The sequence below is a fragment of the Carassius auratus genome, chromosome 27 (assembly GCF_003368295.1).
Source record: "Carassius auratus strain Wakin chromosome 27, ASM336829v1, whole genome shotgun sequence".
NCBI classification, from domain to species: Eukaryota; Metazoa; Chordata; class Actinopteri; order Cypriniformes; family Cyprinidae; genus Carassius; species Carassius auratus.
In genome coordinates, this window is record NC_039269.1 from 24,966,590 (window position 1) to 24,986,861 (window position 20,272).

The 20,272-nt window shown below is 37.3% G+C and overlaps 1 protein-coding gene across 1 annotated transcript in view; it reads right to left on the minus strand.

Moving 5' to 3' along the window:
• LOC113046009 (deleted in autism protein 1 homolog) overlaps positions 1-19,770 on the minus strand; it is a 35,967-nt gene extending 16,197 nt beyond the window's left edge. Inside the window, exons 1-2 of the mRNA XM_026206829.1 lie at positions 19,606-19,770; positions 16,048-16,928 (exon numbers count right to left, since the gene is read on the minus strand). Coding sequence (XP_026062614.1) covers positions 16,048-16,701 — 654 coding nt within the window. The 5' untranslated portion in view covers positions 16,702-16,928; positions 19,606-19,770. The remainder of the gene's footprint in view (positions 1-16,047; positions 16,929-19,605) is intronic.
• Between the last annotated feature and the right edge of the window lie 502 nt (positions 19,771-20,272).

A 20,272-nucleotide genomic window follows, 5' to 3' on the forward strand; every position in this document is an offset into this window, starting at 1 on the left:
CATCCGGTATCCAGTCTGAGCCTCCGACATCTGGCCTCTGAGGTCTGAGCTGGAGCGGCTGAATCATGCAATGAAGGGGACGCTTCCTGCTCTTCATGACACAGGCATGGTTACTTGTGGACTTCGGCAAAGCAAATCGGTCATATAAATAATGTTTCACCAGCTTACAGTCTTAAATGTCATAAATCTGATAACTGCTGGAGACAGTGTCCAATCTGTTACACCCGTCCTGTCCTTGAGTTTTTTTTAGGGGTCACAAGTGGAGACAAAACGTACAACAAGATCTGCATCCTCCTCTTGCCTTGACCAGTTCTAATGCTCATAATGATACTGACTGACAAAATCAATCGTTGACTATTTCCTAATAACAATCATTAATGTAGATTAATAGAATTTTTTATTAAAAATTCCTTTTTGCATGAGGAATCGGACATTTGTGTGGCTACACATCCAAAACAGACAAAAGAAATTCAGTAAATTAATACTAAAGTGAACTTCACATTGGCTGTCAGAGCAGCATCAAAACAGATTATTCATTAATTTTTTTTTTATAAAATATAAACAACCAACGCCACAACACACTATTATAAATCACAACTTTTTGAGCTCTACAGTTGAGTGTGAGCTCTGGATTCTCACAAACGCTCCTACTATAATAAACAAAGCTGTCCGCACTGCAGAATAAATCTGTTTTATATGCTTTGTTGATTTGAAAAGGGCTATTCTAGATTTTTTTTTTCAGGCTTCTTGCTTTTAGTGTAGGCTGGGTACAAAACATTCACACTGCATCTGAGTGACACGACATTTGGAGAATGGCAAATGGTTGGAAAATTACAATTAATTATTTTCAATTTTTTTTTTTTTAAGCTTCTTTCCGGCTGTCTGGCAATGTACCTTCAGCACTCTTCTACACTTTGTCTGCCAGAACACACAAATTTGACAAAAGAAACGCAACAGGGAGATAGATATATTTATAAATAAATAAAATGCATATATCCTGGTAACCTTGATAATTATTCAGCTTAACTAAAACTACATTTAGTTTTTAGGATTTATTGCATACTGAATTCAATTATTAGGCGCTAACAGAGTAACTGCTCGGTCTGTGACAAATGAGTTAATTACAGAAGGGAACATTGTGTCTCTAGAAGTTTTTTTTTTTTCACCTCTGAGAACATGTCAGCATGAAGTTTCATTCTCTGAAAGTGTCAAATGTCTGTGGAAGGCAACGTCCTGTGTGAGAGTGAAGATTTGTTCCTGGAAAAAAGCCTCACTGTGCAGAAAGTGGTTGTCCCTACGTTTTGTTGTTGAACTTTGTAAATAATAGATGACCACCAAAAAAAAAAAAAAGGAAGCCATTATAGAGAAACTCTACAGGGAAAACTGCACGTTTACTCAACATTTTTTATTTTAATATTATATATTTTTTAATGATTAAATGTGCTAAATTTACATTCTATAGTAATTTCTAGCATTTTGCAAATCAAATATATGACATTTTTCAACTACAGTATACATTCCATTTAAAAAACAAATAATGTCTAAAGGGCTCTTTGTCTTTTAGGAAGCTTAACGGCCTCATTTTGTCAGAGAAACGGCACAGCCAGCTCATGACTATTTTGCAGAAACCATGTAGTTGTGCTTCAAACCCTATTTTACTTGTACGAAACATTATGTGCTTGCAAACATCACACTGTCAATACCATGTCCTGTTCCGCTATCAAATTTCCATGGATTTGCATCATTACCAAACGTCAAGGAAAACTAAATCCATATACAGTTATGCACCATAATAAACTGAAACGAAACCAGCTTTTGACATAAAACCGTTCCAAGAAATTCAGTGAAATAAAACAGCACCCCACACTACAAACCTGTTGAGTTGCAGTTGGCCGCTTAACACGGTTCAGAAGCAAGCTTTTTCTTCCTCTTTTTTTTTTCCAACTTGAAGTGCGGTTCTTGCTATAATTGAAACTCTGACTAACACTTAACTCTACTTCCTTACCCACAGAGCTCTGTTTTTGGTCAAGGACTCTGGAAGATGACAATGCACATAACCTTCAAAAGTGTTTTAAATAAATTCTATGCAATGGTGAAGTGCATCTCTTTACCAAGAGAGGTCAAAGAGATCCTCAATTCACAAACATGCTTTTACAGCACGTGCATCAACAAACACTGCTGTAAACCGCTTAAAATGACCAATATGAAAAAGCTGCAAACACATTCAAGAGCAAATTAAATCGGATTTGACTAAGTCAACTATTGTCAGGTCAAGTCTCAGGGAGTCTCGGCTTTCAGAAGCAATACAATCAAGACTCATTTTATCACAGTGCTGTGAGATTGGTAATGCATGCAATTGGTGACAAGCAATGCGTGCAAGAGTGAGCAGATAGAACCGTCTCATGGAGATTAGTTATTTGTTTTTCCAAGCCAGTGGAAATTCAAGCCCGTTAAGAATAGGAACGTGTTTGCACTCAACCCTTTCATAAATGACAACAATGGCCAAACGCCTGCGTGACACACAAAATAGGTGATTGGAGGCAGGTGAAATGTTTGTTTTAATAAAAGCACCATCAACACCACATAATGACAGACGGCCAGGTGCTAGTCATGAATATCTTACAAATACCCTTAAAATCTAAACTGCTAACCAGTTAGGTCTGTGCATTAAAAATATCAAATTAAATGGTCCACCATCTGGTTATGTCAAGGTACCAATTCAGTATCGATACCAATGGCCGATGCAAAACATCCATCCAACCCTAGTTAGTGTAATGGCAGCTTAATGAGATCTGGTCATGAAACCCAAAGCCTGGTTTCAACCTTGATAGGGTCAATTCCAGAGACTGAGAGCTTGTGGGATTGCCAAGAGACCTGGTAGCTTCAGAAATACTGTACTTGTAATATTTGCACTGAAGTTTCTTTAAACACACCTGCTTGACAACTAATAAAGAATGGCAACTTCCATTTGGGTGGCGGAGCTCCCAAGTCTACAGTTTGCTCACACTCTCCGAAATTATAGAGTCTGTCAAACTGCTGCTGAAGTGTGAGGAGGGAATATCAACTCTGCACAGATGGCTGTGCTCTAAGTGACAAACTGTAAAAGGAATACAGCAGTGCTATTTTGAAAATATGGGAATGTTGGAGCCGTAAAACAGCTTACTGATGCTCATGTGGGTAATGGTGGTTTAAAACCAGCCTGCAATTTTTTTTAGGATTCCATTCCCGAACTCTACTAAACAAGACAATCATTATGCATATTAATGCAAGACTAGTGCGATAAAACCACTAACTTTGTAATTGCAAAACTCTAACTTTTCACCCACAGGAACTATGATGGTAATGTATGATCATCTGCCTAGCACTGAAAAGAATATGTCGACAACTTTATAGCTCAAGCAGCACATTTACAGAAGAATATAGCCCTTTAACATTTATTTATTTATTATTTAAGGCAGCATATTTTTGCTTTTAAATCCTCTGCAATGTCTTGCCCCATGGACTTCATTACGAAACACGATTCACACTAGGATGGACAAAAAGCAAAATCACACCGATACGATCCATGATGCAACATGCCTGTCAGGATACAGAAGGAAGGGAGCTGTCAGCAAAATCAACCTAATCTGAAGTTATAATTAAGACTGGGTTTTTAAAAAAGACGTGATTGTGTGAGATTAATTCATGTTTAATGTAGGGCTGTGTATTGCCAAGAATCTGGCGATACGATACATATCACGATACATGAGTTCCGATACGATATGTTGCGATACTGTCAGCAAGGTGATATATTGGGATATTTCTTATTTTAGGAATATGATATATTTTTAAACAAGCAGTCTTTTAAGAACCCAATTAAATTCAAGTTTGTTTGTACAGCGCTTTTTTACAATACAAATCATTGCAAAGCAATTTTACAGAAAATTCAGTGGAGACTGTCAGTTTGTGTACATATGGCAGAAATGTACGAAAAAAATCTATGAAATGCATAATCAAACAGACAATGAACAGTTTTTAAAGCAATTATACGATGTATTAAAAACTTAATAGCAAAATTTGGTAGTTCTACGTGTTGTAAGAACACGTTACCACAAAAGCCCAAATGATGGCACACTTCAGCTTTATACACTGAACCAGGAAAAGGGACAATTCTTTCATCCTCCACTACTAGCAGTGTTATTAATGCTAACATTAGTGGTGTGCTCTAATGCTAGTATTTCCTTTTACTCTCACTGTCGTTCAGAGATGAAGACTGCCATCTAGCGGTCATATTATAGTTAATGTATTTTTGATCAAATAAATACAGCCTTGGTGAACATAAGGTTTATTTTACGTATTGAAATGTGTTGCTCTTCTTCATATTCTACTGAGACTTCCCTTAATGGGACAGCTGCGCACCCAATGGTACTGCGCATATGTCGAGCTCATCCATCAACACTCATTTGCAGTTAAGTATACTTTTGAAAGCTGTGCACGAGATGGAAAGGAACGCTGAATGTGAAGTGTATCCGGGCCTTAAGTTCTGGGGGCAGCTCCTTAAAGGGTTAGTTCACCCAAAAATGACTCACCCTCATGTCAACCCGTAAGACCTCATCTTCGGAACACAGTTTAAGAAATATTTAGATTTAGGCTTACAACACTGCAGTGACGCTGCTGATATGTTATCTTCATTATTGGGTGCACCAGAAAAAATGTCAGCAACATCGTGAACGCGCTCACAACAGACCCGGAAGAGAAGACAATGCTGAATAAAGTCGAAATTTTTGTTATTTTTGGACCAAAATGTATTTTCGATGCTTCAACAAATTCTAACTGACCCTCTAATGTCACATGGACTACTTTGATGATGGACATGGACAGTATACCGTTCACACAGTTTCAATGGAGGGACTGAGAGCTCTCGGACTAAATCTAAAATATCTTAAACTGTGTTCCGAATTTGAAGGTCTTATGGGTTTGGAATGACATGAAGGTGATTTGGGTGAACTAACCCTCTAATTTCAGCCATCCTACACACACACATGACTGACCGATCACTCGCACCAACAGGAGGATGGGGCAGTGTTAAGTAAAAATATACTTCTAATATAGGCCTATTTATTCGTTATATATATATATATATATTAGGGATGTCAACGATTAATCGATGATCGATTAATTGTCGATAAGAGATGCAATCGATTAAGGCTATCGATGGTCGGTTAACCGATTCAATGTTGGGCTGCGTGCGGCTCATGCGCACTCAACACGTGCGAGCGGCTGTGAGTGACGGTGACTATATATAAAAGCATCATCATTCATTCACAATGTACAAATTAAGCTTTTAGTGTGATTTAAACTTTAAAGTACATTAAAATAGAAACAACATAAAAGTTCTTCAACATTAAATGCAATAGAAATGTCGTTACTAATCATTTCATCAGATAGCCTAACTGTTTTATATCGTGCGCTTTGCAGGGCTGCGGGACACAGTGACAGGACAGGTAGTCTATTCATTCATACAACTTGTTAATTCATTCCTACGAATTATTAATGTGGCAATTGTCCATGTTTCATTAATTTTGTTCCCTAAATAACCCATGATTTAAGTGAAATAAGGGAACAAATTAATAAATCGAACGAATTCTTAATTCATGAAATCTTTAATTTCCCTTCCCATGTTTACCACAGTAAAAGATGCGAAAACAGTTATTAAAAGCTAAAGATAATAAAATAAACCTGGAAAATTAGAGGGTTAGACTATGAAGATTTAGGAAAAGAAACAATGCCTAAATATACTGAATTTGTGGAAATTCGTGACCAACCGGCAAACCAGAACAAAGCCGCGTAAATGAAGACTATGGGGTCCAAAAGCATGGTCGCGATCTAACATTTTCCAGTTAACCTATTATTCCTCTAATAAACAAAGCTTTTATACCACACTTATCATTTCTAAATAAATAATTGCTGGATTCAAAACAGCGATTAATAGGCGCTGTGACCGACACATTCCTGGAGCATTCAGTTTAAATAGACCGTAGTAGCCTATACCGGTCCACTCTGCTGTTATGCCAAGGACGTTTTTGCTCATATGAAGAGGATCATCTTTTCCGTCTATATGCGAATGCGTGTTAAGTACAAGCCTAGTTTACATTATAAATAATAGTTTAACATTCAAATACATTGCGAATATGGAAACATTTCGATTTGTGCCGAATGAGACATGAGCAATAACCTCCAAATAAATCTAGCCTGAGCCGCGCTCGCTCATCCTCGTCTGCACGCATGCACTGTCACGATCTAATGCGCTGTATGCCGGATTTTTAAAAATCTGACATTTTCTAGGACAGAATCCAGCAGGATCAAATTAATGTGAGCAACAGTGTGTTTTGGTGCAGCAGCGCCGATGTAGTTCACTTAATGTGCAGCGCAGTCACACGCGCTCCACATTTCGGATAATTTTATACAATAATGTCAGTTGAAAACATTGCAATTGTGCTTTAAAATACAACAACGAGCACCACAAGACCATTTAAAGATGCGCGTTCAGCGTTCTCCGTGCGGGATTGGAAACTGTCAACAAAGTAAAATGACCTCAAAAGTATGGCACGCTCTCTTCATTTTATCAAATGATCATAATCGCATCTATTCATTTTATAATCCTGCTACTAGCATTTTATTCAGACTAAAACCTCTTTAATTCAAGTGAGAAAGCGTTTTGTGTGTGTGTGTGTGGCTTTTGCACATCCTGTCATACCGCTGACTGCGTGCCTGCAATAGACGCATTTTGCAGTATTATGGTTAACGATTAATCGATTAATTGATCGTTAATTTAAACGACGATCGATCATGGAAATAATCGAAATTTGACATCCCTAATATATATATATATATATATATATATATATATATATATATATATATATATATATATATATTATGTTTTTCTCCGCTAACAGAAGCGCTTCAGGTGCGTGATGCGATATGAAGACCATGTGAATCCTCATGCTCTGTTGTTTTATGCTTTTTGTGCATGTAAAATTAATCCCCCGGAAACAAATGTTAGTATTTTTAATCACATACACAGATCCTTTGAAATTTAATTAAATTCTAACTTAAAATTATCTTGTTGTTTAACGGTTAATAATCGGTTAACAAGCGTCATTTGTTGGTTAGGAAAAATAACCGAAATGAACATCCCAAGTTGTCATTTACTCAACCTCAAGTTTTTCCAAACCTGTGTGAGTTTCTTTCTTTTGTTGAACAAAAACAACCAGAAACTGTTTGGTTACCGACATTCTTCAAAATATCTTCTTTGTGTTTAACGGAAGAAAAAAGGCATACAGGTTTGGAACCAGTATTACCTTCTGTCTCTCTTCTGCCAAACTTATGATGTCTGCAAATAATAAAACAGACATTTCTTGTACTATTTAAGATATAAAACAGTCATTATAACTTTTTATGGCCTTACATTTTATATCAGACAATATATTTAAAAAACCTGAGGGAATCTGTATTAAAACTCACCGCGGGAATCGCTTTTTTTTTTATATATATATATAAGAGTACTACAGGCGCTATCTGGACAATTTTCTTCAACAGGAGGAGAGTTCACCAGTTTACAAGCACTAAATAATAGGCATGTCCTTGATAACAACCTTGCTGTGCTCAGTCTTGTTTTTGAAAGCCTTACATACAAACAGCAGTTGACTCCTGTCGGCTCTGGGACTGTTTAGAAAGGTGCCTGGGGCATGGCAACCTCATAATAACCTCATTGTCAGGTGAAGGGAGAGGAGGCACACACTGGGCTGTGTGCAAGATTAATGCTGTGATGGACGTGACCCTCAGGGCTCTGCCTGTGCTATTCTCAGCCTCGCTGAGCAGATGGGCCTCCTTCTCAATGGAAGGAAGGAGGCACGAGTAATGCAAGCACAAAGTCAAGTGCAGCAGCATTTTTTTCTTTTTTTTTTTTCTCCAGAGGACACATATTTCACAACATTCTGACACAATACCAGGTTAAGGTGAACAAATTGTGTTTCTGACCTTTACGGCTATAAATAGCAGTAAAAAATGCCAGTGGGCAAAACAAAAACAAAACAACATTCTCACCTCAACTTTCTTGCTTGTCTCTGGTTCCATAGGCTGTTTTTTTTTTTTTTCACTCCCATCAATTCCTAACAAAACAAATTAGTCCATTCTTGTTTTACCCAAACCTAAAAATACACAGACCACAAAAACCTAAACTTGAGTGACTCCAGATCCATCCTGCCGGGCAAATGGAAAACAAACATAAGTCAGAATCTAAATTCAGCTTTCCAACATACAGAAATCCTTAGATCCGCTACACAAGACCTTAGTGTCTCCTTTACAGTCAAAAGAATGCCTTTGCAAGCAGAATACAGATGAAGAAAGCTAATAAAACATGTCCAAAATAGATTGTTGGTTTAGAAACCCATCTACCAAGTTGCCTTCCATCTCTGAATGCCGATTAGATGTATCCATTGTTGCCTACGATATCCTACAATCCTCTGTGTGTGGTTCAACCATTGTTGGAATCTAGTAAATGTAATATGGTAAATATATTAAGGGTTCAGATGCAAAAGCCACTAAGTGCTATTTAAAATTAGCTACTAAAATTAGCATTTTTTTTATCAGGTTTCTGTGTGTAGATTTAATAATTACACTTTAATGGCAATTAGCAAGTTCCTTTAAAATATAAATTCAGTTGTTTACACAAAAACAATGTACATAGCAAACATTTCAGAATTGTTCATCATTTTCAAACACTTGCACTTTGGAAACCAGCTTTTAAAATGTTGCATTTCCTGGCCCACAAAATGCTGTCATTTCAATGAACTACCAAAATACATAAAAACCCTTGTCGTGTCATTTAGTAATTTATCACATTGAATCTTCCATTCTGTTTAGCTCTATTAATCACAACTAGGGATTTAACGATTCACTCAACTCATGATTCGAGTCACGATTTTGATTTCAAGATTCGATTTTCTAACAATTTTTTTTACAAAATGAGTTTGAAAACATTATAATGTAAATATAAAGGTATCCTTTTAGCTATTGCTGCAAGTTTCTTTGTGAAACTGAAATATAACACAACTAAATTGAAATTTTAAATCAAAACGAAACATCAGACGAGCTGAATGAGACACAGGTTCACTATTTGACAGCAGATTGCACTTATGAACCGCAATGAAACAGCGTTTCCTTGGTTACTGCTGTAAATAAATGAGCACTACTTTAATATGAATCGTTCAGAGCAGGCCCGGCGTCAGGACACCAGACTGGTGGGGGTGGGGGGTGCTTTTATATTTATTAGGGAGAATACATTAAATAGTCAAAATATTATTTTCGTAACACTTCACAATAATTGACTAACATTTAAATACACTTTAATACATTAACTAATGGAACATTATTGTAAAGTGTTACACTTAGGCTTTTTGTTATTAAAGCATATACATTCACAAAAACACTGTTAAAACCCCTTTACGTGCAAACATCGCTGACGGCCCCAGTTTATTATTGTTTCACTTTCACAGCACATTAAACATCACTGTCTTACTTCATCTGGACAAACTGTGCATCAATTGAAAGTTTAAAGACTCTAGTTTCGATATTTGACCAATATTTTGATAAAACATTGTTGCAGTGACAGATATTTAGTGATTTATGTCAGAAGTGCAAAATAATAAATCCGTATTATGCCACATTTTGAATAGAAATTCACCACTCACTCATATTCAGTCACGTCAGCAGCGGTTTATTTGTGTTCACATAGACTCACTGAACAGCGTCAATAAGGATTTATAGACAAAAGATGCATATCTGCGGAGATATATGGATATATTTACTGATGTTTACTTCATATTTCTTCAGACAGAATCGTCATTTCTATTCATTTTCCACGGATTTACGCGATCTGATGATAAACAGCCTCTCCCAGCGATCTGTGTGTGCGTGCAGTGGTCACAGCTTGTGCTGTGTGTCACTCAGACTCTGATTGGGCCTTGTCAGTGTCAATCTTAGAGTGTCATATATGGACACCGCCACATCGTGTCACATGCTTCCTGCACACTTCCTGGTAGTTATCTGGCCAAAACAACACCGAAACACATCTGTACACACGAAATATCCAAATAATAAACCTGCGATTACGATAGTAAAGCTTGGTATGAGATTTTCTTGAGATCTGGGGCGTTTTTATAAAAAAAATCGAAAATGTACATGGGAAATGCTAACTTGTGCAGCGATGAAAAAGGCTACAGAAAATATATTTTTACAACAGTAAACGACCAAATTCCACCCCTGATCGCTAAAGTAAGTTATTATAAACACTCGATCGGGGTTTAAAGTGAGTTTTGAGTAAAAGTGTACTAATAATTTCATAAATTGTCTGATGTAGCTTGATGCTAACGTTAGCTACAATGCTACTAATAGCAGGTGCATTTCTTCTTCATAATGCATTTTTGTCTCAATAATTCACGTAAGGTCGTAAGAAAATGTTTTGTTGTATTTTTATAGTAAAACTTTTGATAAATAAGGGCTAAATGCAAACAGAGACTGAAGTGAGATTGCTGCTTTGTGTCTTTGTAAAGCCTCAAAAACCACAATCAATGCTAATAAAGGTGGAATAAAAACAAAAGAATAATGATAAAAGAATAATGCGGATAATGTGTCATACCTGGCGGAGGTGTGAAAGACTCGTTTGGTGAGAACAATACAATCATGAATGGGGAGTTTTGCAAAGCCAACACACACACAAAATACACAAAAGAGTTTACATGTGAGATCTTACAGGGATGACAAGGGCCATAAATCAATCTGATTAGCCTTCTCTAAAAACACACATGACATGGCCTTAGAAAATATTTAATAAAATACACAGTTTTACAGATTCGATTATGAATTTTTTTATGAAGTTTTGGAAGACTTGTGGCCTTAGCTACACTGTGTTTTCAAACTCATTTCCTACATCAACATTTTTTAAAATACATTTAAAACATATGTTTTTAATATTTATATTTTTGTTTTTATGTTTGAGCTTATATATCTCTATTATCATAACAGTCTGAGTGATTCTGATTCCTGAACAGTAAACTTTAAAGTGTCAGCTTTGTGAACAAAGGTTGATTATGTATCTAGTCAGAAAGAATCATGAGCAGAAACCTTTTTATTTAGGGAATGTAATTTTGGTCTCCATGCCAAAAAAGGGGGGTTACTAGTAAGGGGTTAAAGGGACAGATCACCCAGAAATGAAAATTTTATGTTTATCTGCTTACCCCCAGGTCATCCGAGATGCAGGGGATTTTGTTTCTTCAGTAGAACACAAACTGAGTTTTTAAGTCAAACCATTGCAGTCTATCAGTCTTATAATGGATGTGAATGGGAATCACAGCCAAAACATACAATAATAATAAAAACACAAACAAAACCAAATTAAACCCTGTGGCTCGTGACGATACAGTGATGTGTAAAGACACAAAACAATAAGTCTGTGCAAGAAACTGAACCGTATTTATGTAGTTTCTTTTACATTTGATTCATGTCTGAACTGTTAGAACTCTCCTGAGCGTGTCCTCCTGTGCGCGTCTCACTTCTCAGCAGCAGGCATGTGAGGTGTTGTCGTCTTCTTCTTCTTGCTTTATGGTGGATCGCAGACTTAAGTGCATTACCGCCATCTATTTGTCAAATGGAACATTGACACCATCTACAATCTCAATTAGAAATGTCGTTGGTTCCGTGAATCAGATGTACAAACCTATATAAATACTATTCAGTTTCTTGCACAGACCAATAATTTTGTGTCTTGCACATCAGTGGCTACTTTTAAAGGCACCCAAATAATCCATTTGTAATCAGACTGTCGGCTCAATTGGACTGAAAAACGTTCATATAAACACCTTAAATCGATCCGATTGAGCTCGTTCCGAATGAAATTCTTAATCGGATTGAAGGGGGTGGTTTACTCCTCTTCTAATACGATTGAGCGTGCATGTAAACACTCGATCGGACTGAACCACGAAACTGAAAGGACTGCGCATGTGCAATGACGCACATTACGTAATAATGTAATGTATGACACACAGAACAAGCGGCTCTTCCTTTTGAATAAAGTATTGTATAAAAGCGTGTCCTGTCAGTATAAAACTCTCCTTTCACTCGGCAACTGTAAAGTGAGAAGGGCAACCTTGTTAGACTTGCCATCCACAGGCTACCCATTTTTTTTTGTTTTTTTTTGATAAATATGAGCAACACTGGGGTTTATATATTTATCCTTAAACGGGTAAATATTAAAACAAATAATGAAACCCGTTTAGGAGAGTGGTTATTATGTGCAAACCGTGAGAAACTCTATATTATCTATGTCACTTTCACTATTTGAGCAGTGTGCACGTCAAAAAATCTATTCCGATTTGTAGCTTGTGACATATAAACCCACACATCAACCCGATCACTTTATTTAGCGTTCATGTAAACACTACAATCAGATTCAATCGAAATTAATTCAGTCCGATTGAACAAAAAAGTGTGCATGTAAACGTACCCAGTGTATCATCACGAGACGCATGGTTTAATTTGGTTTAGTTAATGTGTTTTTTTTTGTTTTGTTTTTTTGTTTTAGCCGAGATTCCCATCCACTTATATTATGAGTGATAGACTGCTTAAAAATCTTTGGTTTTTGTTCTACTGAAGAAATAAAGTCACCTACATCTTGGATGCCCTGGGGGTAAGCAGATAAACATAAAACTTCCATTTTGGGGTGAACTATCGCTTTAAATTAAACAGAAAAGCAAGCAGATGTTCATGATTTGGGATGGAAGCAAATACAAATAATTAATAACCGTTTCCTTAACCTAAAGCCTGCATTTGGACCAGGTAATTAAACAGACATTTAAGATATAAAACAGTCATTATAACTTTTTATGGCCCTACATTTTATAGAATACATTATATTTTAAAAAACCTGAGGGAACCTAGATTAAAACTCACCGCGGGAATCACTTCAAACACTTTTTTTAGGAGTACTACAGGTGCTATCTGAACAGGCTCCGTGGCAGAATCACATCACTTTGTGCTTCTGAAATTATCTTTTTCTATATAGTGTATTAGTTAGCTTTCTTTGTCGTACATGGCCACTTGTCAAACATGAAAAACACAATTTTTATTTGATTCTGAATATATTATTGTCACATCCCTAATAGCACCATTATGGTGATTTGGAAGCACCTTAATAAACACTGAATGACAGCAAGGCAGCTGCCTCAGGTTTCCAACAAAGTAAAAAAATAATTGCAAAGCAGATTTTGCCTGCCTTATGAAACTGCAAAAGGTTGCTACAACTTCTGCTAAACTTGAAAAAACTGGCTTTTCTTAGCTTCAGGAAGTGGGATGAATCATTTAGAGCATTCTGAGGAGACAAGCATCTGTTAGCTTTAACATGTTTTCAGCAGGAGAAGGAACAGCAAGCGCTGGTGAAGATCACACTTAATCGCATCTATGGATTAGGAGCCAATTCATTAGCGGCATCCACAGCAAACTAATGACATTTCATTATTTTGACCGAAGCGCTGCAGAGGTTGCAGGGCAAAAGGGGGCAAAACTGTATGCTGCTAATCAAATCGAGCGTCTCGCTCTCCAGAGAGAGATCAGATTGCCTTTATCACCTAGAATGCTTGAGGTGTGGCAGATGGAGTGAATGATGGGAGGTGAGAACGGATATTGGCTGCTCACACAGAGATGTCCTTTTGTTTGCCCAGGCCTTCGACAAGCTGGGTCAATCGCAAAAGAAATTGGAATAGATTAGCTGGGTCTAAAAATCAATGCCGGACCGAGGGGTGCAAAAAAGAGAGCTGTCAAGGACTCTCATAGCTGTTAAAGGAAAGCTCAGTGTATGAAAAAATACACTGGAAATAGGGGTGTGTGGTATAAATGGTCTATGATAATATCGCAATTAACGTTTTTACAACCCAGGTTAAAAAAGTACACATCCATAATGTACTTAAAGTGCTCTATTTTTGCACACTAATTATGTACTTAATATACTTAAAATGATTCTTTAGTACTTAAAGTAAACTTCAGATCGACTAAGTGTACTCAACTGTGCCATTTTGGGACACCATGAATATGAACTAAAATGCACTTTAAACATATTATCTCTGTATTTAAAAATATATTTAGTGCACTTGAGTGTACTAGTGTATGAGAGATGGGTTCAAGGGTACTAAATACATTTTTAAATACAGAGATATTTTGTTAAAAGTACATTTTAGTTCATGTTCATGTTGTCCCAAAAAAGCAGAGTTGAGTACACTTAGATGACCTTAGGTTTATCTGAAAATGCACTAAAGAATCATTTTTAGTATATTAAAGTAAAAAATTAGTGAGTGAAAATTGAGCACTTTAAGTACATTATGGAAGTGCACCTTTTTCACCTGGAAACAGCTGACATTTCTGAGTATGTCACGGTCACAGTTTTTGACATAGAACTTTTGTCCGATTTTATTAATTCAAATGTTTTGCCACGATTGTTTTTCTTTTTTTAATCGAGGAATCACAATTTTTAATATCACCAAACATTGGAATTAGACACTTCAACAATATGCCGGTGCTAACAGTAAAGAGAAAAGAACAATCCAACCGCATGGTGGCGCACATGATTTAACGCTCACATGTGATGCTCTCATATCCCATAGGTGCCATTCACACAGAACGAGCTTTTGTGTTGAAAAATACGCGACACGGGCAGTGAAATAGGAAAAAACCATGCAAGAAGATGGGTGTGAACTTTTAACTTGAGCACAACTTTTACATTGACAGGTTCAGTCCCGGATCGAGCTCTGTGTCAACAAAAGCCAGAACTAATGCCCTTGTGTAGTGATGACGCACTTTATCGTGTGACTCTTTTACCAGGTGTTTTAAAGGAAGAACAACTTTCGCGACAAAAAAAGATGTGCAAACTGTAATGAAGCAGAGATCACTATCCATGCTGACGCTGATCTTGTTCGCCAGTTTAAAGGAATGTTAACGTGCCTAGCATTTTCGACTCGTACATTATACATCACAATCTGATGTCATGAGTCAACACGGGACCTTTATGGGTTGTGTGTGAACACACGCACATATTCCAGGAAATCACTGGCAGTGTGAAAGGGGTAAAATCTAGCATTTAGCTACCCGGGAACAACTGCCGGGACACAATACCCATTGATTTTCTGGAATTACCGTGTGAAAGGGGCTTATGTGTGATATTTCATGTTTGCATAATGTTGACAGGATGAAAGCTGTTGTTTTTACAGAGAATTTATAGTTTATAATAGTCTATTGGTGTTATTCCTTCTGTCAATTTTGTGAGGCCCAACCTGTTATAAGTGGGGAGGGTTAATGTAGACTATAAATCAACAAGGAAGGTTATTTGCGCAATGTAAATAGACACTCCATTTTAGAAACAGCATTGTGAATTAGACTGATATATAATGTCTCACTGAAACATCGAGGATTCAGAAAAATATGCTGGATATCAAAATTTGGATTTCATTCGACCATTAGACCCTGCATTAAATCCTTTGCCTCATTCAATTCTAAAAGCACTTAGGAAGACATAGTGCTGTGTAGGCCCCATTTGTGTCCAAGCATAGGACCTTTTCTGTTGGGGCTTGTTTATGTTTAAAATTGGACTGCTGTGAATTAACCGACACACAATATTTTACACCCTTAAGTGGAAAATGTTTATCCTACTGAAAACAAGTTTTGGAAAAAAAACTTTCGGAACAATACGCCACCTCTGTGTTTTTAAACTTCGCTTATGGAATAACAAGTGCTTTATGATTTATGTCTGAAGGAAAGAGAAATCTCTAAGTGACCACCAACAGACACAAAGTATCTATTATTTACATAGCCTTGTGCAGAACTTTCAAATATGCAGAGACGCACAGTTAATCCCTTTAACTTCCAAGCGGGCATCAGACACAGTGCTTCAGCATCAAAAGAAAGGTTCAGCAACGAGAACTGCATTTAAATTAGACATTTTATCAGCTAGTGTGTAGATACCTGCAGCACAAGCGGCTCAGGGTTGAACGCCAGCGTCATCAGCAGCTGCATTCGTTCCGTGTCCTTAAGGTTCTTCAGCAGGAAGCTTCCAGAGTCCTTGGTCTCCGCGTACCTCCTGACCACGCGGTCTAGAAGCCTCTGCGAGGGGCAGTGTACCAGATCTGACCAGCCTTCCACCACCTCCGGGGTCAACAGCCTTACGTCCCCGTTAAGCCGTGCGAACTCGGTTTTGTACATACCCTGAATGAGATCACAGCGAGGCCTTCCAGTGGCCCGTTTGCAGATCTTCTGATCAATCTCTGCGAGCTCTTGGTTGGAGCCCAGGCGTTTGAGCACGACCCTGCGTGTTCCTTCCCTGGGTTCTCCGTATTGAGCGAAATAAACGTTCTTTACGTTGAAAAAGTCTAGGAAGCGCAGGCGACCCCACATCTCGAAGGTCACCTGGCTGTTCATGAACTTGCGGCACCAGCTAGTGCCAAAGCAGGCCGGACACTTGTTGAGGCCGATGAATCGCCGGTCGGTGAGCTCGTTCCTCTGGAAAGAGGCGAAGAGGTTGTGAGTGTTCATCAGCAGGATCACAAAAAGAGCTACGATGAAGAGGAACTTGCCGCAGCGGTAGACGCGGCCAAATTTGAGCGACAGTATCCGCAGCATGCTGATTGGCAGCAGCGCGCTGAGAATGAGTGCAGTTAATCTTTGTCAGTGTGGCTGTTCCATCATTGCTATGTGTAATATCATCATCCCCATCACGTTCACGTTAGTTAGAGCGTTTGGCTGGTAAGCTCATCAGTTTCAAGAGCCCCTCTCAGCATGTTTTACAGAAGGGATTTATGGTTTTACGCCGTGTTGACATTAAGCTGCCATATGAGAAATCCCTCTACCTGAAACAGATAAATGAAATCAGATTAATAAAACCGTACAATGCAGTTAGAAGTTTAATAAAAATTATAATCCTGCCATAAGTCACATCCTCCCCCAAACATGACTTTCATTCTTCTTTGTGAAACATCTGTAGAACATTTGCAACCAAACAGTTCTGGTCACCATTGATTTTCATTAACATTGACTTTCTTCCGTGTTCCACGTAAGAAAAATAAATACAGGCTTTGGAACGACATGAGAGTGAGTAAATGATTTCATTTTTCAGCAAACTATCCCTTTAAGAGAACAGATTGTAAAACAAAAGAAGGTTTAATGAGGAAAACAGACGAACGATCAATCTTCATGTTAGTATTATGTCGGCTTGTGCGCTAACATAATAGTCAAACCCCAGCCTTGTGGGGACGGCAACAGGAAGTGGGAGATGTTAAAATATTTGAATGTCAAAGCTTACTCTATAGCACGGTTTAATGTGACCTATTAATGCTTCAAATGCAGTGATGTATATTTCGAAGCATTTAACTTCAGCAGACAGCTTAGACAAAGAGAGAATTGCAGAGTGGTTAGATTACATTCAAATGTGTTTACAATTAGCAAGAGTTGAGAAGAGGCTCTAAATATCCATCGATATAAATCAGAGGCTGTTGCGAATAATCTTTCCAGAAGAATGTGGGATAAAGCTCCTTTAGGTTCATGGTTTTGTTCGTCATCTTTAACCTCATAAAAGATACAGCACAAACCAATAAATTGCAGGGAGTGCACTTAGCGTCACCAACCTTTTTAAAATTAATTCAGCTAAATGAATGCATAAAAGGAACCAGCAAACCACACCTGTATGTTATTTTTTTTCAAACTAAGGAGCAATAATGTGAAATCCTACAGCATTATACTATGAATAATTACATCAAATAACAAACATGACTCTTAAAAAAAAAAAAAAAAAAAAAACATAACTCTGTTACAATCGCAAAACTAAGGAACTCAGTTTGAAACCGCTTGCTTTCAATGAGATAAAAATACTGAAATGTTAAGCTCAGAGAGAATAGCACACAGTCAATTTACAGATAATCCAGGCATGATCGGGCTAGTCAAATGTGTCCGAGTCAAACTAGATATGACTCAGAGATTACATCACCAACTTGAACTCAAAAGACTGTTTCAAACAAGGCTGCATGCATACTTTGAATACAGTATTTGACTAAATACTGGGTAGCGAAGGATAAAGCTATTTTAAAAACCCTTTGTACACAAAGTCTTTAATACTTAATAAATGTGTTTGTATGTGTTAACACAGTGTTTGGCACATTGTACTAGTAGCCTCAATATATCAGTGTGGTTCACACTGCAGCTTATTCCGGTAAAGAGGAACCCAATTAGACATGAAGAGACCAGCATCTAATGCACTCAACCACAGCTTGTTTTGTTATTGCGTGTCATTTAGGTCTGGTTTATCTGAAATGGCTGATAACACAATAAAGGGGAAAAGCAGGGAGGGTCCAAAAACCAGGTTGTCAGGTAAATTTAAGACCCTTTTTATGACGAAGTTAAGAAAATTAAATGAATAATTTGAAGGGAACAGTCATTTGTATTAGAAACATTACCAAGCCATCTCCATTACTAAAAATCATCTTACAGGCTTGAAAATAGTGCTTCAAAACCACTACATGAAAATAACTTCTTGCATCTTTAGTAGTGCATGTCTTAAGAATATTTAGATATTTGTATAGAAAAACAAAAATACTGAGGAAGACAATTAGTTTTTATTTGTTTGCAAAGCATGCAACATTTGATTCCATGATTTAATGAATGTAAGACTTTCTGATGCAAGACTTATAGAGACTTCAGTTAATGGCAACCCGTCAACTGTTCGGTCACCAACTTTCTTCAAAATATGTTCATTTGTATCAAGCAAAAGAAAGAAACTCATACAACTGGAACAACTTGAGGCTAAGTAAATGATGACAATTACATTTTTTGGATGAACTGTCCCTTAAATTTGTGGAAGGGTAAATCAAGACTTTAAGACCCACAGAAACCCTGTAGAAAACACCTAAAATGTGGAGGGGGAAAAATTCAGCACTTTCTTTTCTTTTTTTTTTACACATTTAATAAAATGTATATAGGTAAATAAATAGTGATTGTTGCATTTTATTTTATGATTATTTTGACATAACTGGACATGCCACATTAAAACCACAATGCTCATGGCAGCTTTGCTAAATAATTACTGAACTCTGCATGTGTAACCCAATACACAAACCAAAGAGGTATGTCTGACACATACATTGATTTGCATGCTGCAAAAAAAAAAAAAAAAGAAAGATTTTGAAAAAGCAATAGTAGTGGAAATCAAAACACTTTCACAACTATGCAGACAAATTATTAGCATGAAAACATGTACGCTTATATTTTTCATGGTGTTCTTTGAGTCGGCTGTGAGTAAAGCTGTACTCATTTTCTGCCTCTCCTTCAGCACTTTACGAGCAGGGGAAAAGGTCCAATAAAAACCACACCTCATCATGGAGAAAGAGCTCAGATAACTAAACCGACTGCTCACCGGACACGTTTTCCATACAGAAAAAGAAACAAAGCTCTCGCAGCTCACAAATTTAAAGACTTTGTGTAGAGTGTAAAACTTCTTCTGAAAGGATAAGGCACACGAACGAGGGGTAAACAGACCTGGAAAACATCTGGCAGATGGTGACGGCTTTCGAGATGATTCATCAACAACACTTTCAAAGCGAACAACAAACCTGGGCTCCAACACTGCGAAACAGATCCAGTTTAAAACATTCAACATTTACCCTCGCAAATTAATTTAAACAATGATGTTTGAGAATTCCAATGAGTTCGGTCATGCTATGCAAACTTTTCTCCTCTCTCTCATCATATTTTGACAAATTTCCATCTGCAGGACTCCAGAAAGTCATACGAAAAGACAAAAACCAAAGCTTTTAATACTTAATAATGCTTCAAAAGTATTGCTTCAGTATCAAACACACTTGAGTGCTAAAATAAGTCAACACTAATTCAGAATGTAAAAGGGTCCAACATAACCTTGATCTGAAGACATAAGCAGGTGTAAATTAAACGTTACTGTCCTCAAAAGAGCAGCTCTCTTCTCTATAAATGCTTAAATGATGCCTGATGGGTCATTCATTGTGTTGCATGCTGCTTTAAGTCGCACTTCTCTGTGGTACGGAGAATGAAAAACCACAGCTGTCACAGTTATTGACTGTTAAAATCAATAACGTTTGATCACACAACGTGGCCATGCAGTTATGCTGCGAGTACAACAGTCACTAAACCAACCAGTTAAAGAGCTATAAATTAACCATGCTGTGCG